The 27,360-nt window shown below is 32.9% G+C and overlaps 1 protein-coding gene across 3 annotated transcripts; it reads right to left on the bottom strand.

Moving 5' to 3' along the window:
* Nucleotides 1-773: 773 nt before the first annotated feature.
* On the bottom strand, nucleotides 774-26,642 carry LOC131029157 (uncharacterized). 3 transcript variants are annotated; one of them, XM_057959551.2, is made up of 8 exons: nucleotides 25,801-26,642; nucleotides 9,662-9,841; nucleotides 3,257-3,355; nucleotides 2,881-2,991; nucleotides 2,412-2,522; nucleotides 2,184-2,321; nucleotides 1,644-2,015; nucleotides 774-1,520 (listed from the first exon to the last, which is right to left on the bottom strand). In XM_057959551.2, exons 1-8 carry the CDS (start codon nucleotides 26,281-26,283, stop codon nucleotides 1,155-1,157), a joined length of 1,860 nt encoding a protein of 619 aa, XP_057815534.2. In that variant the 5' UTR covers nucleotides 26,284-26,642; the 3' UTR covers nucleotides 774-1,154. The 3 variants fall into 3 exon arrangements, with proteins under 3 accessions (XP_057815534.2, XP_057815532.2, XP_057815533.2); XM_057959549.2 differs by lacking the exon at nucleotides 25,801-26,642 and adding an exon at nucleotides 13,101-13,959; XM_057959550.2 differs by lacking the exon at nucleotides 25,801-26,642 and adding an exon at nucleotides 13,101-13,957 and having other exon boundaries at nucleotides 2,415-2,522.
* Nucleotides 26,643-27,360: the final 718 nt, after the last annotated feature.

The following is a 27,360-nucleotide window of genomic DNA, read 5'->3' as shown; positions in this document are numbered from 1 at the left end:
ATTATTGTCAAGTTTTCTTTGAAAATGATTTAACAATTTAAATGTTTTATGGTTCAATTAATCATGTTTTTTGTAATGAATTACAAATTATTGTAATAATGAATCAATTCACGAGATAATAACAATTGTGAGACCTTTGCTTGTGGTTTTTTTCTTGGTACATTACAAAATTTTCCACATAAATCTATGACCTTGGTTTATTGCATTTCATTTCTTCAATGATTTGTCAACTTTCTCAACATCAATATTTATTTAGATGAACGCCTTATTTTATAAATGACACTTTTATTGGATAGGTATGATATTTTAAGGAAAGCAAAATCATATTTATTAGACCTATTAAGAAATGAATTTATAACTTTTTAATATGCCATTCATGATCACAAGTTCTGGTGTTCATATAACGTCTTGCTTGACAAACATTTGATCATTTGTTCATTACATGTGGAATAAATATGCTGCATAATTATGTTGCAAGATCAAATTATATAACCACAAATACTACAATACCAACAATAAGCCTCCCCAACTATCCGCCCCTCCCCGAACTGCACTATAACCCTTCTTGGCAATTAGTGGTCTATGATCTAAGCAAAGGGAAATAGTCGATTTGAGTTGTAACAAGATAAGCAAATTACCTTTACAAGAATATGTCAACATCAAGGATATGCCAACTATAAACAGAGATGTCATTTCGTCAACCTTATTACATATAAAACATATAAATAACGAGTTTAATGACTTTTAAAATCCCTAAACCAATAGTTATGACATTAACAAACAAAATGCGATCTTAATTTGAATTGATGTGTTTTGGCAATGGCTCGAAAATGTTTTGATATAATTTTCTTCTTCTGCATGTATTTGCAAGTTCTTTTTTTCATACAAAATATAATTTTTGTCCAGCCGAACTATCTTTGTCAACTACATATGCAGAAATCGGCAAAACTGATTACATCAACTGGAATCTGCACTTGTTGAATATGCATAAAATTAGTGTGTCATCCATTGAGCAAGAATGCGATACAAAGTTGAGGTAAGTTGTAAGGAATAACAATTGCTATCAATCTTCTAACGACTTGATTTTCAATACAAACCACTACTGATCTTCATTAGAGTTGTAGACGCTACTTCAGCATGAGATGTTTCCGTTTTCACAAAAGATTTGTACAACAAAGAAAAATTCCTCCAGATTGTATTCGATTCTCAAGCTTCAGCTTTTCCATGAGGATGACTTCATTATTCACGTGTGAAATATAATCATCCTCTAGATATGTAGACTTTGGAAATCTACCATGATCATGTAGCAGCTTCACAGAGTCTTTCAGATTGCTCTTATACTCCTGACTTCGAATTTCTCTGGAATTTCGTGTGGAAGACAAGTTGAGACTGGTAGTAATGCTAGAGTCATGTTTAGAAATGTTAAGCTGATGGTTGCTATCGGGGGTCCAACTTCCACTGCTATAGTTGTTGCTTGTAACAGTAACATTACCATCAAAACTACTACTACTTCCCACTTCCTGGCATGCATGTTTAAGATGAAACAAATAAGGAAAATAAAGTAACGACACAGAACATTAAGCTTGAGAATTTGTGTTAACATCTAAATCAGGAATATATTCAAGCTCGGGATAAAAAGTTACCTCAGCAAATTTATTTTGTACGGTCTTTTCAGTCATAACTGCTTCCAAATCTGCTCTGCTAAACTGAGGTGGACTATCAGGATTGGTTTCCCATTCTAACCAAGGAAGAACCACACCATCATCTTCTACCGACAAAGGAACATGTTGAGTGCTATGCGAACATTTCTCAGCATTTTCAATTTTTTGCAGTGATTCTTGACATATTCCAGTGTCTTCTATTTTTCTACCATGAGAAGTTGCATTATACTGCTCTTCCTCAAAGGATGAGGATAATTCAGAGTCTTCCATGTTCGGCATAGATAAAAACTCATCAATGTACTTCTGTGCTTCTTCATTCAAGGATTTAGATAACTGCTTCCTATCTGCACTATTCTGGTGAGGGACAAAGGGAAACCAGTACAATAGTTTATATATCTTCCAACTACAAATAAAATTTACTAGTGTATCCTACAAAAAGATCAGCAAAGAAATAATGACTGGAAAGTGCATCCAAACGGGAACAAGCTTTGATAAGTAAATAAAGGATAAATAGATGTTTACTCTTCTCCGTCGTGAAGGTCTTTCTGTTTGAGCTGGTTTTGGTCCTGAAAGCAACTCTTTCAGTATTTTTCCCAGTTCCTGGCGGCGTTGTTCTTCAACAGCCAACTCAGTTCGAAGATTCCTTGTCCGCTTCTCTGACTGAAAACATAAGTTTCTCTTAGGAATCAAAATATTTTCAAAGCAGAGCCAAGAAGTAGCATCTAATGTAAATTCTGTTTATGACACAACAACCTGTTCTAGCTTGGCAGTATAATTTTTCCTGACATCGGCACTCTTTGGCTTAAGTAAATCACTGGAACCCTTTGAAGTAGCTGACTGAGTGTTCTTCTGTGCACCAGTCTGTAAATACAGCCACGTAAATGACTTAATATGAAAATAAATGAGATTACTGCAAAAATGAATCTAGAAAGAATCTATAACAGAGCTTATGTGGATCCCATTAGAAACATCAAAATTAAACATGCAACTCTACATGGTTGACAAGGGAAAAATCTTGACAATAAATGACTGATCGCAAAAGTAAAACAATAAGCATTTTGCTAGTTTTACATCTAGAATCCTACTTATAGTTCTGGTTTAAATGCTTAGCTTAAAACAAGTTGCAAGATTATCAAAAATGGTTTTAATGTTTTATACTTTGGTCAGATAGCTTAAAATTCAAAGCAGCCTGAACAAGTTTTTACCATTATAAACTTACTTGTTTTATTTCGTTCTTAAGTTCAGCAATTGCATTCCTAACTTCTGATCGCATAGCTTCTAATAAATCAGCAGCATCCATGTCTCCTGTTGGATGATCACTCCGCAAGGACTGAAGAGTAATAATCATTCTTATCAGAACTATGCCAATGAGATTAATATCTAAATGAAAGAACATCAAACTACATATGAATAAATCGAGTGAACAAGAAATAGATTTTTTCTCACATAAATTTCTTTCATAAAAGAAAAAATAAGATAAACACAACACATGCCAACAAGATGAGATGATATGGTGTGAACTTAAATCAGACATCACTCTCCTGGAGTATAGACCTTTTACTCTTTTCTAGAAGAATAAAGGATAAACTTTAAACCTTCATTTGAGCATACACTGCTCTTATTATTTTCTCTTCTCCCTGGTCGTTATGTGTCACATCCAGACCTTCATCATCAGTCAGTGATGATCCATAGCTCTGAAACAAAACAACAATACCATCGCATATGTCATGGTCAGACACTGGTGAAAATTCTTAAACACAAATAGATGTGAAAAGTTATGAAAAATGGTCACATTTTGAAGGGCAAGTTTAAGATGTCACGAGTGATTATATTAGGTGATATGCTCCAAGAAATCGTATATTCACTTAATGACACCAGATTTACCCAAACAGAATCCAAGCATCCAACAAACCTAAAAACCGTCTTTATAAAATGTGCCTATGCTGTGATGCGAGATACACTTATCAGCATAGAAATGTCAAACGAAATCCAGTGTATTAAAAACTTAAACAACTCTATAAGGAAATAAAGGTCCTCCCAACCATAGCAGCAAAAATCATTTGGTGAAAAAATGGGCAAAGCAAAAGTATAAGATTTTTTGGGGGAAAAAATTGGCAAAAATGGGGAAAAATCAGATTTAACAAAACATTAAAAATTGTAGAAAAAGAGAAACTATTTTTTAAAAAAACATAAGGGCATTTCCATAGCATAGAGATATAGAGAGCAACTAAAATAGAGTTTAACCCATGAATTGTTGAAAATAATGTTTTGTTGTTTATATTCATCTTGCTGATTACATAGGCAAATATTCAGTTAACTTTTTAAGAGGGCGGTCACCAAATACACCAAATAATTGTCTAAGTCAGAGCTCAAATATTAGCTAAGTCTATGAAGTAACTGAGATCAAAACTTAACACACAACAATCCAGCTACTGTTAGGAATTTGGTAAAAGTGGAAGCCATTTTGAAGTGATCCAAGAATTTTATTGTGATATTGAGGCAAGGAGCTTTGTACGGTTAATTCAATATTTTAGAAAGCTTATCAAATCATATTCCACAATTGCAATGCTTTATACCATAGTAGCAAAAATCGTTTGGGGAAAAAATCAGCAAACCAAAAGTATAAATTTTTTGAAAAATGGGTAAAAAATTGGATTTTAAAAAATCGTAAATAATTGTAGAAAAATAGACACAAACTATTTTTTTTTTTAAAACTCAAGGGCATTTCCATAGTATAAAGATATAGAGAGTAAATAAAATAGAGTTTAACCCATGAATTGTAGAAATAGATTTTTGTTGTTTATATTCATATTGCTGATTGCATGGGCAAATATTTAGTTAACTTTTTAAAAGGGCAGTCACCAAATACACCAAATAGTTGTCAAAGTCTGAGATGAAAGATTAGCCAAGTCCATGAAGTAGCTGAGATCAAAATTTATCAGACAGCGATCCAGCTATTGTTAGGAATTTAGTAAAAGTGGAAGCCATTTTGAAGTGATCCAAGACTTTTCATTGAGATTGAGGCAAGGAGTTTTCTAGGGGTGGTTCAATATTTGGGAAAGCTTATCAAATCATATTCCACAGTTGCAATGCTTTATATTCCCTGATGGAAATTGTTAAGTCTTTTATATGGGGTAGACTTCAATAGAAGGCATTTATTTAGCTTTAGCAAGCCACTGGTTTAGGCAATACCTAGCTTGGAGTCTATTTTATTACAAGTATATAAGCTTGTTTATTGTCATTCAGATTTATTTGGTGGAGCACTTTGGATATATTACTCACATAATGAATTGTATGTCTTCGTTTGAGCAAAAAATAACTATATCAATTATAAGTTAAAAATCATATATCTATATGCATATATATTATATATGTCTTTGGACATTTAGTGTCGTGGTAGAAACACTCCGTTGGTGAGGCAGCCACCAAGGTTCAAACCCTTGCTAGGCCATTGAGCTCACAAGCCTTCTGCCTTCGCTGGGCCATAGAGATTGTGGGTTTGAACAAGTGAATTGTGGTGAATGATGACCCCCTAGAAATGACCTCATGGGAAGAGATCCTCTATAAGTGATCTCTCTGGGATCAAACCAAGCTAAAAACCCAAATTTTACTTTTAATTTATAGTTTATTACATAACTGTTAATATATAATCAGTCTATAATAGTTTAAATTTTAAAACTACTTTATAGTATTAATTATAAACTATAGGGGTTCGCTCTTTCCCTGCCAAAATGCCATCTATAATAGTGCATAATAGTATTAATTTTGAAGCTAGTGTACAATATTAATTATATACTTGTCCGCATCAAAATCCATGGGGTGGGGTGTGCAAAGAGATTGAGTCACATCAAAGCCGCAATTTAGAGCAGATTTGCCAGCTGCTTCGATACTATCTCATATGCCTCCCACAATTTAGGATGATTGAGGCCCTTTCAAATTCGATTGATGACCACCATTGCTCCTCCCACTTATTTATTTAGGGGGTTTTAGAGGTCGAAAAGAAAACTACGGGACAAAATAACAAAAAAAATTTACGTTGATTCCACATTGACTTTGATTCTGTCTCAGATCTGTTGAAATAATAGCTAGTTCAGATCAAATATAAGTATTAATTGTATTGGGCTGGACCCAAATGCATTATGTAACTAGTAACCATTAAGGATGTTGATATTTGTAGCTAGGTCGGATCCCTTCTAGGGCCGACCAAGCACACTTAGCATGTGTATGGCCCTGTCGGCCTTAGCCATGTTTGCTATCACATTTTGTTACATAAATTCTTGTTTAGGTCTGGCCCTATTTGGGCGGTGCATGTAACTTGCAAATATGAAAATTGGGCGTGACCTATAATGTAACTTGTGTATAGGTCAAGTCCTATATTGAATGTAACTTGTATTGAGGTAACTTGTAGCGTGTAGGGCTGACCCTATATTGGGCACCGAATCTAAAGCATTATATTGCTCCTTGTTGTAAGCCGACCTATGATGAATTGGGAGGTTGTCTCATATATATACAAAGTGTGAATCATTGTATCAACACACAATTCAGCGAACAACATACACACAGCGAATATATTCTATAATCAGCAGCAGTGATCAGCGAACTATCTTTTGGAAGACAGCAAATCATCCTAAGCCAGCGAACTGATCTTGAAGGCAGCGAATCATACTTTTGTGACTGCGAACTGTTCTCACAGGCAGCGAACATCATCCTAAGGCCGGGATATATCATTGAAGGTAGAGCAAACTTCATCTCAGGGTCTGCAGCCCTTCTTGTGACAGCGAATATCATATCTATTGCAGATAAGTTCATCTTTGTATATTTGCCCTAGGTTGAAGACATTATACTACTATGCATAGCTTGCTGATTGCTTCAAGTGTTGAAGCTAATTGTAAAGATACTGACTAATTATTGCATAACAAGATCTGAGATTTATAGCTGGGTTTTTCACCTCCAAGAGGGAGGTTTTCCCAGGGTAGTTTGGTGTTCCTAGTGTTCATTATTTTGATTTTACGTCATTGCTGTCATCTGTGTGATCCTAATTTATCAGTCTGATCCTAAAATTAACAAGATCAACCCTTTTTCTAAGCGATTCAGTAATTTCACGAGTTTTTCTAGGGATTTGCAAGTTTTTACAATGATTTTTTTCACTTTTTTTGCCATTACTTGGGGTTTTTAACATGATTTTAATGTGATATAAATGCAAAAAATCATTGAAAATTGGGTGAATGATATTTTTGTGAATCAAGATTTTTCAAGGAATAAATCGGCTGGCTCTAGTGTTCATGATTAATCGGGTATAGTCGAAATTTTTTGCAGACTATTGCTTCTATGCTCCCAACTATGGAAAGAAAGGGACCTAGTTATCTGGAGGAAGCAACCAAATGGGCTGTTATATCAAGTTCTTCATGATGCATGAATTCAAATGCCTCTATTTAAAGGAAAGTGGGGCAGGGGGCTTTGCACCTCTCCATCCCTTTATAGTTCTGAGTGTTAGGAAATAATGTTTCAAATCTTGTTACATTTAATCCATTTCATACATAACCCATGAGAGAAAAGCATGCATACAAGGTTACAGAACAACCATTATGCATAGATCAAATAGACAAGCCATTATGCATAGATCAAATAAACAAGCCACATGATAACACAAGATATAACCTAGGAAACCCTCATGAGGGAAAAACTCAGCCTCTGAAATCATCCATACTCATCATAGGATTCGGTCATAATGCAATAGAAAAGCACTTACAAAGTTACAATGAATACTCCTAAAACATCAAGCCCTCTGATGCACTCTCCACATGTCCAAGCATGAATCCACACATCCCATGTCATGCTTCACATATGCACTCCTCAAAAAGACTCAAAAATGGCAGCCCACTCAACCACCCAACATTAACCACTAACATGTGTTTGATTTTGTAGAAACAAGCTCACACAAAATACAACTAGTGGTAAAGTAACCATGTGAATACAATATCATTGACCCCTCATTTAAAATTAGGTACTAAATTTTCACTTTATTAAATATCTTTCCCCAATATTGAATAAATACAATATTTATCTCAATTTGACACCCACATTAAATATAATTCTCGATGTTACAATACAACACATAAAGTGGCCCAAAAAATGTTAGCTCCAAGTGATGCACGTCAATCTAGGTTCCCTTAAGTCCAAGTCACACAATAATAAAGTAATACAATATAAACATTATGCAAGGTGTACAACACCTTATCTCAACAGTTAGTAGGGCATAAAATGTCTCTAAGGATCCTCAAGTATAGAATGAAAAACCATGAACACCACCCTATAGATAGTAGGGATTATCCAAAGGCATGAACCAAAATCCCTACCATCTATATGGGTCCCCCATCCCTCCATCCAATCGGATGGACCAACCAGCTCCCTCGAGCACCTTATATAGTTAGGAGTAATTCCACATATGGGAAAATTGCTAAAAGCCTGATCTTTCTGTGACACACCTCCCTTCCTCAACTGGTATTGGGAGAAAACAACAATCTTCAGAAAAACAACTGCACCCTATCATTTCTTTTAGGTTTTAAACAGAGTTACCCAAGGACGCATCCTCGAGTTATTTTTTAGGCGTCCCCATCTAGGGGACATCCCAAAGACATTGGACCCTAGGGTACTTCCCTATAAATTCTGCATATTGACAATGAATTATGCAAGCAATTCAACTTTGACAATGAATTAAACACAAATTTGGCATAAGAATGCTGCTGGTTCTTATACATTAAGGTTCTATATTGCATATGTGCATGTTTTATCCATGTTTTCATATGAATATTTTACCTTTCCCTATATATTTTAATTTTCCCTATTTTTATATAGCTATCCCCTTTGTTGTCCCCAAAAATGGCAAAAATATTGCCATCCCGGAAACTCTTCCCTCTATCCCCTGCCATCCCCGTACTGGAAACTCGAGGTAACATAGGTTTTAAATTCCATACAACTTCGGAAAAATTGGACCAGCACCTCTATGTAACAAATGAGGAGTATTCATAATCATATATAAAATTAAAGAATTCTGCCTTAAAAGGTAGGCTAGGTAGCTAGACTTACTTTTGTAAGTATAATTTTATTTTTAAATTGAACTAACATCATTTTCAAAAAAAGGTTGGAAATGGCAAAAATTAAAAAATGTCTATATGTATTATATAATTTACTTATGAAAAAAATAACCGTACAATTGTCATGCACTTTAAAGAATATTAAATATAAAAATACTTACTAACATTTTAAAATATTAAAATAGAGATCAACAAAAGTAAAGATTATTTATGTTTATATTTAAATAATAATCATCATCACAGATGATTTGATTCTAAACGATAAACACCTAGAGATGGCAGGGAGAGACTGCAAGGAGAATGCCATCATTTTAAAACCGCAATACAAGGGTACTCATACATGGTTACATTTTCAATCAGTTGATAGAACTTCAGTGCATGTACACTTTGGCGTTCTTATTGTTCTCTTCATACAAGGCTATTACCATATTTCTTTACTTCTTCAAGCTCTCTTCTATTATCTATATGATATATCTGAGAAACTTCAATATTAAGTTTCCAATTTTCAAGGGATGCTTTCAGAGACATATAAAGAGAAAAGAAAAATCATCTGGAGTCTCCTACTGTCTGGGGTCTGTATACAAGTCTCTGTGTAGCTATCGTAAATTCCAATTTCCAGCATATGGCTTTGCTGATCTCACTCACATTGCAGGCAAAATATTTGTAGAAACTTTGTTATAACTTATAAGTATGAACACAATATAATATTCAATGCGCTATAAACAGAACCAAAAAGGTCAAAGTCTCCTGAAAAAGTTTCCTGGAAAGTGCCCAATAAAACACAAAGGGCATAAGCATGGACCTAAATCCAACATATAAATTAGAGATATATAACACATGTACAAACAACTGCTAGAACTCTCAGAACTGTCATTTTTCAAAGCAACTTCAGTTTGAATGTCTTACAGAATGGTTATCGTAAGATCTTGATAAATCCGTTTGACTTGAGCACCTTCTTAATCCTCGCTGAGGCTTAACAACATCCCTTCCTGATAACTTCTCAGAAATGTGTCTTTGACCCTCAACAGCAGCATTATTTTTGGGTCTGTTCGATGAAGTCCACTGATATGTTGCATCCATGTCACTCTGAAATGACAAAGTGGAAGAAAACAAAATCACTATAAATAGAAATGAAGCATAGTAAGCACTTCCAGAACAGTTCTGAAAGAAGCTAGGAAAATCAGCATGGATGGCACAGGAACAGTATAAGGGAATGCATCATAATATCATTTGGGAGCTATAATTTGCTAATTGCCCTTTTGGGAAAAGTTGAATTTCAAGTTTTCTTTAAATATTCTTGATATTTGATGAAAAACTTGGTAAATATGTTTGAGATGCAACTAAAAGGATCTGAAATATCAATCAACACGAGATGGATTTTATTATCTAATATTAACAAGCTCAACATAAATCATAAGTCCCAATATTGGACAGCCAAAGAGATTGTCTACAGGTTTAATCCAAATTATATACCTATTTCGGATGGTAAAGAGAAAGTGTGCAATTATATATACAATTGATGAATGAATGAAATTAACCCATAGCAACAGCATGTGTTAGAACTTAAACATAAAAATAGGGTTAGGAAATAATTACAAATAAGTTAATAACATAACTGCAGGCCACATTTTATGCATTCTAAGGTGATCGTGAATAAGATAAAAATACCAACATCCGTTAAACAATTGACCAAAATTGTAAAATGTGTCATTCAACATCACTGTCAACATTACATTAATCAAGTAAAATAATTCTTCACTTTAGACTGGGAGGATTAGACAAATGCTATGCAAAGAAGAAAGAGTACAGCCTCTAACATTGTTTTCCAGAAAGCAAGAATGATTGAGTTAACTTTAGCACAGAACATCCCTTCATGGGATTGAATGTGCATTCATACAGCCATGTGTGGGAGTTGGGAACTAAACTTACAAGAAAATATAATTGATTAAATCTATATCACATATACAATGTTGTGTGAACAATATAGACAATGTTTGATGGAGTTTTTCTAGTTCAGTTCTAACAAGTCGCTTGTGCTCTACATGCACATATGAATCATCATGCAAAAGGATAAATTCTGGGTTTATGTTTATTGACTATGCCCTAAGCAGTCATTCATGCTGCAACATAAAAAGTAAAATTATAATGAGTACAGATCCACCTTAACACAAACTAACGTGGGCAAAGAGCTATCCAAAAGGCTCAAGATGCGATACCTATGTTTTTACACCAACATGGTGTGATTGATTTTGGAGCTGTACTATCTCACTCCTATGTTTAACTAAGAACTTGGTTATGTCATCAGCTGCTGGATCACTCATAGAATTTAAGTTTTTAATCCAGGCAATTTGACAAGTATCAACTCAAGTTGCAATGGGTTCATCCTACCAAGGATGTGCCTTTCAGTACAAATAAAGAGCTCAGATGCACAACAAACAATGTTATAGACTTGAAAGGCTTACGCATGTTCCACTATGTGACACAAGATGATTACACGTTGTACAAACTTAACTCATTGAGGCAGAAGGTAAGCCATTGAATGATGTTATATAGACTCAAGAGCCTTATAAATGTTCCACGATGTGCAAGACAGACAATCTTAACTAATCATGTAAGGAGATAAACCATTGAGTGTGGAGTCAGGATCATAAATAATGACATGCAGCAAATATCATTGTCAAATGTGATTTATATTCTGAACCCTCTTGATATTTGAACAAGATGGCTCTCAATGTTGAGAAAATTATCAACAAATGCAGAATCCTAACACGGAGCTGGATAAATGTTTTGATTTCATGTTAATAACTACATATTTTGTATGATTATTACAGTGCACCCATACATCTTGTTTAAGAAAACTGAACGTGTGACCCAAAAAGCAAAGAAATTCAGCTCTCAAAAACCAAGTGTAAAACTAAAATCTTATTTCTGATCTACTCAAACATGTTGCACATTGGACACCATTTTGAAGGATGAACACCTTATTTGATTAAATACACATCCAACAGATTTGAATTTCATTGATTTGGAGGTAATTTTCAACACATTGTTTTAGATATATGGCTTTATGTTGATGCCCGTATAAGTTATGAAGTAAATTTTCAACATACAATACACTGTAAATATGTCCCAGAGTAAATAAAATTCCAGTCTTAAATGAAAAATGAAAAGCCTATCTTGCTAGTAAGCATCCATGTCTATGTTGAAGATTACCTAGAAAGTTTTCGGCCCACGTGAATACACGCATCCATTCAACACAAAACATACTAAAAATTTGCCCCAAAAGTCCATTAAATTTAGCTCCCAAATTATCCAATTCAAAAAATCAAAGCTTAGCTCGGAGCTAGTTAAACATATAAGTATATACGTTGAAAATTACCAAATAATTTATGTGATGATCAAAATTCAGTACACGTATAGCACAAAACTTACTAAAACTCAAACTCAAAAAGGTGAAAAACTACCGGAAAATATGCATATCAATTTATATGATGAAATTTAACAATGATGAAAGTAACTAGGCGTGGTCATAAATATAGGGAAATAATAAATATAGAATATATATTCAAATTTTGGCCCAAAAACAAATAAATTCAGCTCCTTAAGAATTAAGTTACAAAAATTAACTCTAACTCTAGCTCAGAAGCCATGAGCTTATATGTAATTAAAGTGCAGACATAACTATAAGCTTGGCTCAGACCCAGTTAAAAATGTTAGTCTATATGTTTGAAATTGCCAAATAGTTTATAATCCCATCGCAAGGTTTCGAGATTTTGTGAGTCAAGCCCAGCGAAACCTAGTAAGTCCAGCCTACTCAGACTCAAGAAATTCGAGTACCCAACCAACACAGAAAGCCCTTGAGGTGGTAAATTGCTATTCTCTCTTCGTTTTGACATTTAAATTTCTGTTATGCGATACCGAAAATAAGATCCACATAATGGAGGACTCATTTTGAGTAATTTCGGTCAATTTTAGGTGATTTTGATTGTGGCTTAAGCAATTAATATCTAGAGTTTTCGCCAGATATTTTTAAAAATCCAAGCCCAAATGGCTCTGCCAAATCCTAGCTTTGGATGCTGCGCTTTATATAACCATCAAATTGCATCCATACATCTAACAAAAAATATTTTCGCTTTTGCCCCAAATATCAAAGAAATTCAAAACCCTGAAAAACTTGCGGCAAACAAATTAACGTCTCTCATGCCCACTAACTTATATGATCATAAAAAAGAATCCAACATCTCACAAATAAGACATTGAAATCTTATCCCCAATAAATCAAATGCAGCCCTAAATCTATTGAAATCTGGCTTTTTATACATTTTCTTTTTAAACCAAATCCTACCTCAGATGTGGAGTCACTGTACTGATGTTGCCGAACCACAGACACAGAACGCTGCCTCCTCCTTCCATCATTGGAAGGGTTTGCAGTGTGATTAGAGGCACCATATCTGTTGACTGACCGGCCTCTCCTCTGCAACTTTTCCGCCTCAGAATAGTTATCAGCAGCTATATCCGTCTGATGACGGGAAACTGACCGTCCCCTTTGCGTTTCTCTGACGGGCGGGGAATCAACAGCTGCAGAGGAGCCACGCACAGTATTAACGAAGGGCCCTACATTGGAGCCCCTGATGGGGCTGACATTGCTAGAATCAGAGGGCTTATCGCTAAGCTCCTCATCCTTATTGTCAATGTCAATTTGGCGGAGAACGGAATACGCGGAAGAAGAGATCTCAGAGCTGTAGCGGCCGAAATGGCTTAAGCTCCTAGACCTCCTGTGACCACCCGCTGGCTTGCTGCCCGGCTTTCCGGAATTATTGCCTGCAGCTAAACTGGTGTTATTTTCTTGAGAACCGACTTGGGTTCGCTTCGTTGTGGATTTGAATGCGGCCGTCGCCATGCCCAAAAAATCATAGACCTATTCTCGTATTCATGAATTGGTAGAAGAATTTACATTAATTTCTCAGTGGCCGCTGGATCGATTTTTGGGGGAAGAAAGCTTAATACTTGTGTAAATTTCGAAGGAACGGGCTTTTAGAAATTAACTTTGCATGCGGTGAGCAATTCACGGGAATTGCAGAGTATCGAAAGCGTTCAATAAATGTTGCAGCTGATGTATTTGGTAGTAATGTAACAGAAGAAAACGCTCCGGAGTTGTTTTGACGTGCGGTATGGAAGCGAATTTAAAATGTTTAGAGAGCGATGTGGGGGCACAGAAAGATATTGAATATATAAAAAAGGTTTGAATGAGAAGGTACGGAGAGACAGACAAGAGGGTGGTCCTATGAAAGAAATGTGAAGAATTAATTTGTACCTATTTCCTTGGGTCGAATGGTGGTGGGGTGGCCATGTTAATCAAGGTACTAAATGTGTTTGGTGAAAGAAGAAAAATAGCCTTCCTTTGACAAATAGATGTTCGAAGACAAAATTCCAAGGATGTTACTACAGAATGTTAGGGAGATAAAGAGTAATTAAATATGGGAGCTAAGTTTAGGGTTGAATATAACCTAGATTATTTTGTAGATGATGAGTTGATTTTATAAAAAATGTTAAATTTTAATTTAATAATGTATAAAATAGATTTCAATTTATTTATCTTTTATCTATCATCTTTTTCTTTTCAAAGAATGATATCTATTATAATATGTTAAGATTTCTAAAAATTTAGGATCTTTTTTGAAATAGGTATCACTCTAATGAATATGTAGAAATGGGTTTATGAATAAGTTAAAGACCCAATTACTTGTATGGGTCAACTGATTACTTTCCATAGTAAGTCACACAAAAGTTGCCCACACATTCTTTCTAGCCAACCATTTTTATGTTTTCTCTTGGTACCTCCTTGCCAAATTAAAGTTACAAGCAACACACTTAACTCATAAGAAGATTCCTATGGTCCAACTAGGGCAATAAAAAAGGTATGATTGTGCATTCAACATAAAGTGTGAGTAGATTGGGACTAATTATTCTAACATGGAGGACGAATGTATAATTGCTAAATAGATCCTCCAAGCGTTAAAGCCATTTAGGATACTTTTGTTAAATATTGCATTACTACTACTTTAGACCCTGGCTTGTGGCTCTCTATTGATTGGAAAGGTAAAGTTTTACTTGCTTTTCAATATAAGAATCATTCATTGTTTTAGTTTAATAATATTTAGAAGGCTTGGAAAACAATTTCTTCTCATTTGAATTAGAATGATTAGTATTTCAAGCGTGGATTTGGTTGTCCAATCTCCTCCATTAGATGAAACAACCCAATACAAATGAATGAATGGTATCTTACTCTTTGCAAATGAATGAACAATATCAATACCAAAAGGCGACTCTTCCACAAGAGATTTTTAACTGCTTTCATTTAGTGCACCATAGCCAAAACCTTTTTTTCAAGTTCTTAAAATGTGCATATTGAAACTAGGGCTTTGAACTAATTGAGGAAAAACTAACACTTTCTCCATCAAAACATTCTAAGTTGGATCCCAATTTTTTTTTTAAGACGCCTCCAAGAGTAGGCCACATTAGACATTATGCAACCTTTCCCATGACCACTTTACTTTTTACCAATTTAAGCAAGTCTGTGAGATAGCAAGAAGCCACCAAATTGACATGGCTTTACATATCCAACCCCAAGTAATCGATCCCCATAATTGCTTTAGTGTCAATTTCAACCAAATCAAACTAAATGATGACAACTTTCTTTAGCATGACATCAATGATAGGTGCTCTAAAGGCTCTTTCCTTTTTCATAAAATAAGAACAATGGTTTGATTGCAACTTCAAACACATAAACCCCAATTGGTAACATATATCATAGAGGAAATGTCAAACAAACCAAGTGACTCCAATCACTTTCACCCATGTTACTAATATATAACATGCAAACTAGGATGCATGCAACTTCCCACAAAGGAAAACTATTATCAACCATCAAGCTTACAATCATTAAATTGGATTGATATCAATACATTAGTCATGAAATGCAATGATTATATTGGCAATGATGATTTGGTCATCTCTCACAAATGTTTCAAAATTATCTTTAAAATGTTGTTAATCTTCCAATTATGAGAAGAAAATCTGAAAGGAGCATTAATTGTTATCATGGAATCACCATTCAATAAACTTGATTAACCCCACAAGAAGAGATTGATTAAAGGTATAAGATGACTACATATGCCTCAACATAAGATTCCTTTTATAAGTTGTAATGACAATAACCTTCTACAATTTTTAATGACGTACCCCACACCAAATCTTCCTTAGATACATTTTGATATTATATTAAAATTAATCTTGATAAAATTTTAATTCATTTCTAACAAACACCCAATATGTTATTTTAATATTTTATTAAAAAATATATATTTTTACAAAAAATAATCTATCAATTACTCAAACGAAATAAAATTTAATCAACACATATTTCTAATTATATATTTCTATAATTTGTTACAACTTAACTATTTATCTAAAATCTAAATTATAACTTTGTTCTATTTCTTATTGTATTGCTTATCACTAATTGTATATAAACATATTCTTAATCCAAGAATTTATATAATATCCCAATTTTATTCTTAACTATCCACCCAAACCAACCCGACCCAATGTTACATGGAATAGCTTAGAAGCAAGTCTCTCATGTCTTTTATTTTGTAGATTTATAATATTTATTATTTATTTGGTAAATAGCATAAAATTAAAAGGGACAACGTGATTATTAGGTTACCTACCAAATGGTCTAATTAGGAGACAAGAAATTCGATCCCATTTGTGGGGTATAAATCAATTTACTCAACAAACATCAATTTCACATCTTTCTTGGGTGAGAGGATATGCAACTATGTAATTGTCAGAATTTTGTATTCATAAAGCCATCTATAGTAAAAATGAATTATTATTTATTTTTATTTTTTTAAATGCAATTGTTTTATTCTTTTCTTGGAAAATGGGTTATTTTAGTTGTTCATATAATTGAAATTTATTGCAATCTGATATTTAGGAGAAGAATTCATAAATTAAGAATCCACTTTAAGAGGTTATTGTTGTTGATTAAATTATATAGACAATAATTATCAGATTTAGAATTTTCACAATAGTTTATTTCTTGAGTGGGGACCGTAATTGTAATGTGATTTTATAATTGTAATGTGATTTTATTTACAATAATGTAAAATAGATTTAAATATATTGTTTGAATAGTTTTTAGATTTTATTTTTTTTGAAAAATGGGCCATTTTAGTTGCCCATATAATTATAGTTTGTTGCAACCTGATATTTAGGAAAAGGAAACCATAAATTAAGATCCACTTTAAGAGGATATTGTTATTGATGAAATTATATAGACAAGAATTGAAAGATTGAGAGATTTTTAAATGGTCTACTTCTTGAGTGGGGATCATGGTTGCATGACTTAAAAATCTGATTTTAAATTGTAAAATAGATTTTATTATATTATTTGAATAGTTTTTAAATTCAATCATGAAAAAATTTATTGGATATTTTTGAATTGTGAGAATTTGTTTACCAAATTTATATTTAATACAATTTATTCATAGAGATATTGCTTTATCTAATTATTTATTAATAAAAGATATTATTATAGTTCTTTCTATTATGTTATCACGGTTTGAATGTCTTCTACTTCTTCTATATTATGTTAAAAGATATTTTCTCCATTATCACTCCACTATCCTCTAATGTTAATTGTGAGCCTAACACATACTCTCAATGTTATGTCTCATCCTCGTGTCACCTACAACCATGCTACATACATTCTCAACTAAACTAAAACCAGGTCACTTAAACATATCATTCCAATAGTATGATATCCCTAAAGAAATTTGAAACTTACTCTCAAACATATAAACCAAATAATCTTATCAATTAACTATAACCCTATTAACAATAGATTTTTTAAATATTAAAAAATATTTTAATTTTAAAATTTTAGTTTTACATTAAAATTAATACTATATGTAATATATAAAGAGTATTTTTTTCGTCGTTTCTTCTTAATTTCATTTATATAAAGTTTACATATTAATAAATTTTAAAGTATAATATAATTATATTCTATATGAAATAAAGAGGGGATTTATAAATGAATTCAGTGCATTTTAAGTAGTGAAAGATATTAATTTTATTTTATTTTTTTAGTATTTAAAAGAGTGTAATGATCTTTGTCATGGATATTTTAAAATTCAATATTTAAAGTTGAATAATTAATTAAAGATAAGAACATTCATTAAAAAATTGAAGTTAAATAATTTTAATTAAACATTCTTGAGAATTCAAACAATTTGAATAGGACAACATATCGTTTTTGTATTCCTCTTCAAATAGCCAATAATATCAAACCGAATTGGTTTGGTTTCAAGTATAAGGATTCCACTTCAACTTTCAATTTACATGGAATGTGATGAAGGTCAAAGAACTACTCCATTTGTTAGAGCCCAATGGTTGGATCATTTCCATCAAACATTTGTATATGCATCTTTCGTGTGAAATGTCTAGCAATTTATTTATTTGGGTGACGATCCATTTTTAGATCTAATTCAAACCCAAAATTATCACCTCCTTCAAAAGATGCATCCTCTTCCTCATGGTATGACTTCTTGTGTTGAAAATATCTAAAACCTTGGCAAGATACTATTTTTTTTATCATTTCATTGTGATCTTCTATCTTAAATACCTCTTATATTTTCTTTACTACCTTTGAAAATATTCCATCCTTCATCTTGTTGTTTTCTCCCCATATATCGCCAGTGTTTATGGTATTTCCTCTTTTCTAAATTAATGGATCCTCTTTTTCAAGAGTTTTTCTAGACGTGGTTAGATTCATTCCTTTGTCTCTTATTGAAACCCCTACCACGATGTTACCAAAATAATTTTAATAATAACTTGCTATAAACAAATGAAATAATCTAAAAAAATTATTGTAACTAATCAATGTTTGGATCTCACTTGTTAGCACAAATCTCCAAGAAATTCAGTAACTTGTAACCTTAGGACTGAATTTGATGAAAACATTAATTTCACATTAACTCCTTCAATTATACTCCCAATGACATCAAGTCTAGATTGTAGTACCTCCAATATGTCCTTGATTAACCTTCCCAAATTAATTATTTTATCTATTTTACAACCCTATGAGTGAATTTAATGGAAATCCCAATTTCATAATAACTACATTGAATCTAGTCAAATGACCTCAAGTTTAGAAGTAGTAGCTTCAATGTATTCTTAATCAACCCTCCAATATAAAAAAAAAATGCTACATTGACAGAGTGAGAGAGAGAATTCATAAATTCACATCCTAAATAAAACAAATCTCTTTGTTTCATACCTTTTATATCCCAAGGTCACACACTAATATTTGTTGTAATGAAAGAACTTGCATGTGAGTTAATATCATAGGATTATTTTTTACATACCCGATAATTAATTAAGAATAATAAGCTACTTTGAGGAGCAAACCTCCAAAAATCTCCAAGAACACAATTTACAATCATCATAAACTTAACTATCTATATAAGATCATGTGAAATGTGATGGATAATTTAATTAAGAGTTAAGAGAGCTATGAGTTGACTACTCATAATCCTATGCAAACTATAGGATTAAGGATGTAGCAATTTTAAACAAAGATTTGGCAAGGTTGTTACTTAATATTTTCAAGGAAGCTACCATTATCTTAAGCAACCCTACATACCCCAATCTTAATACTATTGATTCAAAGTCAGTAACCCTGATGGTGAAACATTCTATTTCCCTTGTTAGGGTTACTATGATGAACTTTCAAAATGAGGAAGAAACCTCAATTGTTAGTTTAGAGACTTGAAAGTAACTCTTTCCACATGTGAACACATAAATGAAGGAAAAACAAAAGGTCTTGTTTGAAACATTCACTCGTAGATGAATGATAAAATGTCAAGAGTTTTGAATTTCAAAATACGCAACCTTCTGAATAAATGCCTTAGGGTTCTAGTGTTCTTTAAAGATTCCAAAACTTTAATGTGAACAAATATACTTGATACTTTATAATCTAGACTCTCCTCTTAGCATGGGTAATGGCTATCAATCACAACAAAAATCACTATGATTTGAGTTACTCTAGAAGCCTTACCATTTATCCTGTGTTTATGCTTCATATATTTACAAGTACCTTGAAATCAAGAAATAATTCCATAAAATAATTTCTCTAGCAAGACATGAAAGAAAAATGAAGGTTCTCTTTGGTGGCCTCAAAGAAAGTATTTTTTCATATTACCTTGGATAGAGTTGGCATCAATTAATTTATTCAAAATAACACTCTCGTTACTAAATTGGTTTGGAGCCCTTTTGTCAATATATCCTCAAGCTACATTATCTTCCAATACAAAAAATATTTGAACACCTTGAATCTAGACATTATTTCCACAACACTAAATTCTCCTACTAGTTCTCATATACATGGACATTCATGATGAAATGCAAACACATATAAAAGCCATCTCTTGTGGAAATTCAAAAGTGGTAGGAAAGGAAAATTTTAGGATGATTCATAAAACATGCAATACTATTTTTATGATGTCAGGGACATCAACTCTTGTATACAATCTATGGCAAAAATTTGTCTTGAAGATTATGTTGAAGTGCCTTTAGTGGATGTACTATGGCTCTACAAGTGGAAGAATTTTTCCTCCTTTCTTACTCTGAGACAAAAATGTTTATCTGAAAGAAATTATCTTCCAAGAGGATTTTCATAATTGAAGGGAGGACAAATTGTGTTGGACATTTTTAAAATTTGGTGTGGACACGCTTAAGGAGATGAGTTGGCTAAATGCTTTGGATTTGTGAACCTAATAAAATTAGAAAGAGGCAAGACTTGTTTAGAAATACTCTAAAGTGGTAGCGAGGTATGGCTTTTAAGAAGTGGGATTGGTAGACAATCTAAGTAATTGGCATTTGAATATAGGAAGGGGAGCTCGAAATCTGTACGTGTTTGGCCTCTTCTCTTATTTATCCCAAGAATAGAAAATGAGATGTCCACATAATGTTTATGGATTGCTAAATCAATAGGGAGATTAATGTGAGAGAAGGTATGTGTATCCCTCCCCAATATTGTCTTAATAATCTCTTTTGGTGTATAGTTGACTTTCTATTATGAGCAAAAGAAATTATTTTCGACATGGGAAGTGAGAAGAGATTAATCAAACCTATTCTGATCTTAAAAGACTCGAGAAAGTATTTTGTATTAGCTCTTCAATGGTTGACAACGCAATAAGGATACCAATTGGCAATGATCTCTTGGCTTCCCCCAACAATTTCTAAGAAATGACTTTGTGTTTACATTCATATTAAATAAAATGGACTTTCTCCAACATGCTAGTATCATTAAGGGATTTGTAGTGAGCTACATCAGCTCCACTTACCAACTAAAGGTATGTAGGGGATGCAATTGAGACCTTTTTCACTTACTTCTCCCAAGATTAGCAAAGGAAAAGTCCAATTAATGTTGATCGATTAGCAAAGGAAAAGTCCAATTAATGTTGATCGAGTGCCAAATCAACATGGAGATTGGTATGAGTGAAGGTATCTGCATCTCTCCTTGGTGGTGTCATAATAATCTTTTTTGGTGTATAATTTACTTTCCAAGATGAACAAAAGAAGTTGTTTGCTAAATGGGAAGTGTGAGGAGACTAATCCAACCTATTGTGATCTCTAAGACAAGAAAATATTTTGTATAAAGGTTGAGAGTGCAATAAGGATACTAATCGACAATGACCCCTTAGATAACTTCCCACATTAACTTTTAGGCTATGATGTTTCAACATATCTACATTCATATCCAATATAATGGGCTTTCTCCAAGATGCTAGTATCACTAAGGGATTAGTAGTGAGCTATGTTAGTTCAACTTAGCAACCAAAGGCAAGGGGATGCAATTGACTACTATGCTCACTACGAATGGGGACACTAAGTAAAATAAAATTCCTTGGAGAAAATTCTAGCTTAGCTAGAGGGCTAGAGATCCTACAAGCAACCAAGGCGAGCTTGTTTGAGAATTACTAGAGATTCTCTAGACTCTCTTGTGTAGAAATGAAAGTTTCTTGTCCAAAGCAAAGTCTAAGAAAGTGAAGAATAATATAAGGATTGCTAACTTCCTAATAAAAAGTACACCCACAAGAGATAGTTTTGAAACCACTAGTTTCAATAAAAGCTCTTAAGACAACTTTAGGTTCAACTATAGAGCTTCCTTTTGCACTTTCTAATAGACATTTTATAAAATAAAATGAGATTTTTGCTTAACCATAACTTCAAACAATTCTTTAGAACCAATATTTCTATTGTGAGGGAAGTTCCCAAAGTTTGATGTTTGAATATATCATGTTCCTCGATATAATATAATAATGGCTAAAAAGAAAAAAGCTCAAAATAAAGTGTTGCAAATAGTAAGTAGTTCAAATAGAAGAGGGAAGGGGCGCGTATAATTTCAAAATCCACTACAGCCATAACATTCAAATTTTGAATTCCTAAGGAAACGACAAATTCACGAATCCCTGTCGTCGTGCCCTTATTTCAAAACATTGACCTGAAACTTGGGGTCCATCGACGTACAAAATGTCCCTCTCCCGGTTACAACTTCTCATTGCCTATGGTGGGTGATATGTCATTTCTTCAGGAAATTTTATATAAGATGCGTGGACTTATGTACAATCACAACATTAGTAGTTAAGATGTCCCTCACAATTCATTCGATCAATGAGTATATTTATCAACCCTAATGAATGTGGTAAGAGGTTATGAGTATTTAGTTTTAGAATTAATGATGAAGAAATGTTGTTGCTATGATTTTATATTTATTTGTTACCATTCAAAGATTTTTATTTGTAGTATGATTATTGTTTTAAAAATTGTATAATCTTTTAAAGTTATGTAGTTTAAATCTAAGTATTATAGTGTTAAATTTGAGCTACTTGATCTAGTGGACATAATTGATTTATATAGCACAAGATTGATATGTCTTAAAACCGGTTTTCATAATTGAATTTGATAAGGGGATGTCCAAGAATATCATTTAGGAGCTTGTCAACTTGATAAATGAACGGATTCTCATGGATTAAACATCTTACGTAATATAGATTAGCAACGATGAATAATGTTGAAGATGTACATTCACCAACATACAAATGGCATATATAAATGTGATTTTTTATCCCTTTTAAAATCAAATATGCTCTAATATTTTTCTTTTTACCTTGCATTTCTCTATTCTACATATTATACTATGCACATATCAATCTTGTGACATATAGATCAATTATGTCCACGAGATCAAATCAGCATGATTCAAGTTTGACCATATAATACTATTTTACTTATTTACATTCTAAATATTTATTTCCATTACATAATTCATTGAGAACTAGTAATGACTAGTTTATATTAATTGTTTACTTTTCCAAAATTAATTTTATATATGTGTGTGTCACGCATACCCAACAAAATATATTAAAGGTCATTGACCACTAGAAAGAAGCCTCTCTAGGGAATGCATCTTTGGATGCGTCTCATGCGTCATTAAACATATAGGCCTATCTCTATTTATTTTTATTAATATATTCCTAGGGAATACATCTTTTCGAAGATTCAAACGAAGCTCACACACAAACCAATTGCCCTCAACCAAAATGATCAACAAAATGATTTATACTAACATCAAGGTGCAATCAAAGATAGGTAATATTCAAATTTGTTACACGTGTGGCCTCACTGAGGATTAGTTGCAACTTATTGCCATGTCATTATATCACTCTCATATTTTATTAAAATTTAAATCTATACTAGACATTTTCTTTATTAAATTTTATTACCAAAAACATTTGTTTTCATATTTTCTTACATGTAATTTTTTAAATTCTCCTTGTGTAAGTCACCTTTGAATTAAGTATTCACAATTTTGGTCCATTTCTTGTTCTCCCCAAGTCTTGTGTGCCTTTGAGGAACAAATTGCAGATGTGTTTAGAATAACAAATTCATATAATTATTTTTAATTTGGTGTATTTATTGATTTTAGAGGCTCTAGATCACTAACAATATCATTTTATCTTTACTTAGATTAATAACAATTCTCAAATTACTATTTTCTTTGCTCGTCAAGACTAATAAGGTGATTTTGATCTTAAGTTGGATTGTAAAGGCATACTTGATCCTCTCACTTGCAAATTCAAATTTATTGTGATTTCAAGGCAATTCAACTTATATTATTACTAGCCATCAGTATGAACAACAAAATTTTAAATTGTGTACTTAAGAGTTATATAGAAAGACTTTTAACCGAGATCATTTTGGTCATCAATCGACATTGTCATCTACCATGCACTTAAATACAAAGAATCAAAAATTTCCTTTGTCTTTCCATTTGTTGCAACAATTACATTCAAATCTTACCCCAACAATTACATTGAAAACTTCATATCCTTTACAAAATAGAAAAACAAACTTGGGTATTCAATTTTATTCAATAATAATCATAGAAGTAGAAAGGACAATGCAATGACTTTCATTCACCAGTGATATATCAAAATTTTGTTTTTCAAATATGGTTAAAAGTGGTTGTATACAATTACTTGGGTTTCCTTGATAAAATTTTTGTTGAAAGCTATATAATGGTGAAAATTGGACGCCTTGCATTTTTTCATTTGTTTTAGGACCACTTTAACCCGAGTTGTCCTAAGTACAATAACTAGCATCCAAGAGATATTTTTGTGTGAAATTTTGTAAATTACTCGAGCCTTGACTAATTTTGACTTCCTACATTCTAAGGGCCTAGACTCAATATGTAATTTACTATTTTCCACCCTAATTAATTCCACAATGCAAAAATCAAGCCCTACTTTGATTTTTTTTTAACAAATGGACCCATGTATCACCTCCCAACTAATTGTGTTCACCAACTTGAACACCAAGTATATTCATCAAATTGTAATTTATGGTGTTATATAAAGGACAACCCTAATTCATTACGATCATCCAAGAAGCCTCTATCACACTAGCCTTAAATCAATATTAAATCATCATTTACAAAACATTGCATCAACACTTAGCAACAAATATCTATTAAACTCATCAAATTTCCATAGTCCATGATATCAATTGTAAGTGATTTTGGATTCAACTATGTAGAAATTTTTGCATCACATCCTATCATCAAACCCCTCTCTTCTTTTTATCTAGTCTTGGTCTACAAACTATCATCTTTCTCCTAAAACTGCTCTTTTACATCTTGATGATGGATCACAAAGTCTGATCTAAAACGTTTATGATGCAAAAATTTCTACATAGTTGAATCCATAAAAACTTACAATTAACAAATATCTATGTTAAACACATTACTCGACATGTTGCATTATTATATGGTGTGCCTTTGGTTATTGTTTAAAAGTTCTTGAATTGACATATTTAGGTATTTAACTGACTAAGAATACTCCTTGCCTAGCATGCTCATAAAAAGATGTTTATCGACAATGCAAATCATTTATTATAACATCGATAAGCATTCTACAATGGCATAGGGACTATAAGAGATCAACGCAATCCGTATAAGAAAAACAAAAGGCAGACCTACCATATAGAGCAATGTTTTTTGAAAAGCAAAATTAATTGAGATTTGTTTTTAATTGCCTTAATAATAATATTTATCAATGTTTTTTACATATTTTTTCTAAATATAAATATACTAGTTGTAAATTTAGATATCAAGACAAACCAATTTTCAAATAACCACTTAGAAAATCATCCCTTTTAAAAATTCAATTTTGTAATTTTAAGACAGAAATAATCATTTTAAGACTTTTATTACAATTAAACCAGCAAAATCTAAATACCATTATATTATTTTTTTAAATTATAATTTGTGAGACTAAGATTCCCGAGTTGTCTGGTTTGAAAGTGCAGGCAAACATCCAAAAAAACACTGAAAATTCATCTCGAAACAAAAGATAAAAACCCCTAGAAATTCAATTTCCAAAAATTTAGCATTTGCTCAGGAAGAAACATACCTCGGAGGTGGAATCACTGTACTGATAATGGCGTACAACTGATACGGAACGCTGCCTCCGTCGTCCTTCATCCGTAGGATTTACTGTGCGCGTGGGGGCGCCATGTCTGACAACTGACCTTCCTCTCTGCAATTTTTCATCATTATTACTCTTCGTCTGTTGACGGGGAACGGACCGCCCCCTTTGAGTACTAGACCCCCGAATTTCTGTTACAGAGGGCGGATCGAGCATTTCAGAGGAGCCGCGGAGAGGGCTGAGATTACGAGAAAGAGGGAGCTTATCAATATCCTCTTCTTCCTTGCTTTCAATGTCAATCTTGCGAAGAAACGAGGAAATATCAGAGCTGGAGCGGCTCATGCGGCTCAAGCTCCTGGACCTCCTGTGACCGTCCGCTGGCTTTCTCCCATCGCTTCTTGAGCTATTATCTTCCTGCGACCCTATATGTGTGCTCTTTGTGGTGGATTTAAAGGCGGCCGTCGCCATGCCTAAATAATCAGATTCTGATATATTTTGTGACGGATTTAGGTCGCCATTTTTCGGATTTTGGGGGTATTTAGGTTTAAATTTAGCTGTTTTAGGTTTAAATTTAGAGGTCTTTGAGGAATTTTAGCATTATTCGAGGCGGGGGAGAGAATTGAGCAGAGGATTCGTTTGAGGAAATTACAGGGCAGATTTAATGGACAATTTTGAGGATTGAACTGTTTTGACAGGGTGTTCAGATGAAGAATTAGATTAATCAGGGTTGTTGAGAGAGTCAATGTTTTTCACGAGCCGGCCATGACGATCCTTTTATGTTTTGTTTGATATTCTTCTTTGTAATTGACGTGACATTGGAATTGCCATGGTAGCAGAGATTTCCCTTGTAGCGTGTATCGAATGCACTTGTAAATTCAACGATGTTGTCGAACACCAAACACAAGCTTGATAGGGTAAAATACAAATACTAGCGCATCTATATTTAGAATTAGAAATATGATAAAAATAGTAGCGCATCTATATTTAGAAAAATACATGAAGGAGATTTCAAGAGATATACTATTTTCTTTTTATATTATATTGTATTTTTTAAATTTTATTATTATATTGTTTTTTATTTTATTTTTATAGTAAGTGCTATCAAAAGAGTAATTTCTTAAGAAAAATATATTATATGTCTAATAGTATTAATTCTATCGCTTGGTGCATGAAGCAAAGAAAAGGTTGTCGTATATGTTGACAAAGCTTGCAAAGGGAGTCATGTTATAGTCCTCTAATCCCTCTTTGAATAACTCCAAAGCTTGAGTCATTGCTTGCTTCTTGTTGACAATTTTAGTATCAAATTCTCCCATTATGAAGCTAGATTTTGGAGTCGATTTGACCTTATGTGTTACATCGATCACATCATTGAAAATATTCTCTTTGACCACCACATGAAAAGACCTTGCAACTCGATCATGGAGGCATGCTGCTTTGTGTAGCGTTTGTCAAAAAGCTTCTATTATGACCCCATCATGTTTATGGCCTCCCCGCACCATTTGAAGGCCAACAAGTTATTTGATTGCCTCTTTGAGTTCCTCATTT

Source organism: Cryptomeria japonica, chromosome 1 (genome assembly GCF_030272615.1).
Source record: "Cryptomeria japonica chromosome 1, Sugi_1.0, whole genome shotgun sequence".
Lineage (NCBI taxonomy): Eukaryota > Viridiplantae > Streptophyta > Pinopsida > Cupressales > Cupressaceae > Cryptomeria > Cryptomeria japonica.
Note: the sequence above shows the minus strand (reverse complement) of the source record. Positions and strands in the feature narration are given on the sequence as shown.

Coding starts and splice junctions, on each gene's coding strand:
- LOC131029157 (XM_057959549.2), bottom strand. CDS start 13,655: ATGGCGACGGCCGCATTCAAATCCACAACGAAGCGAACCCAAGTCGGT. Junction 2,992..3,256: donor CAGTGTATGCTCAAATGAAG/GTTTAAAGTTTA, acceptor ATTACTCTTCAG/TCCTTGCGGAGTGATCATCC. Junction 1,521..1,643: donor TACAAAATAAATTTGCTGAG/GTAACTTTTTAT, acceptor CATGCATGCCAG/GAAGTGGGAAGTAGTAGTAG.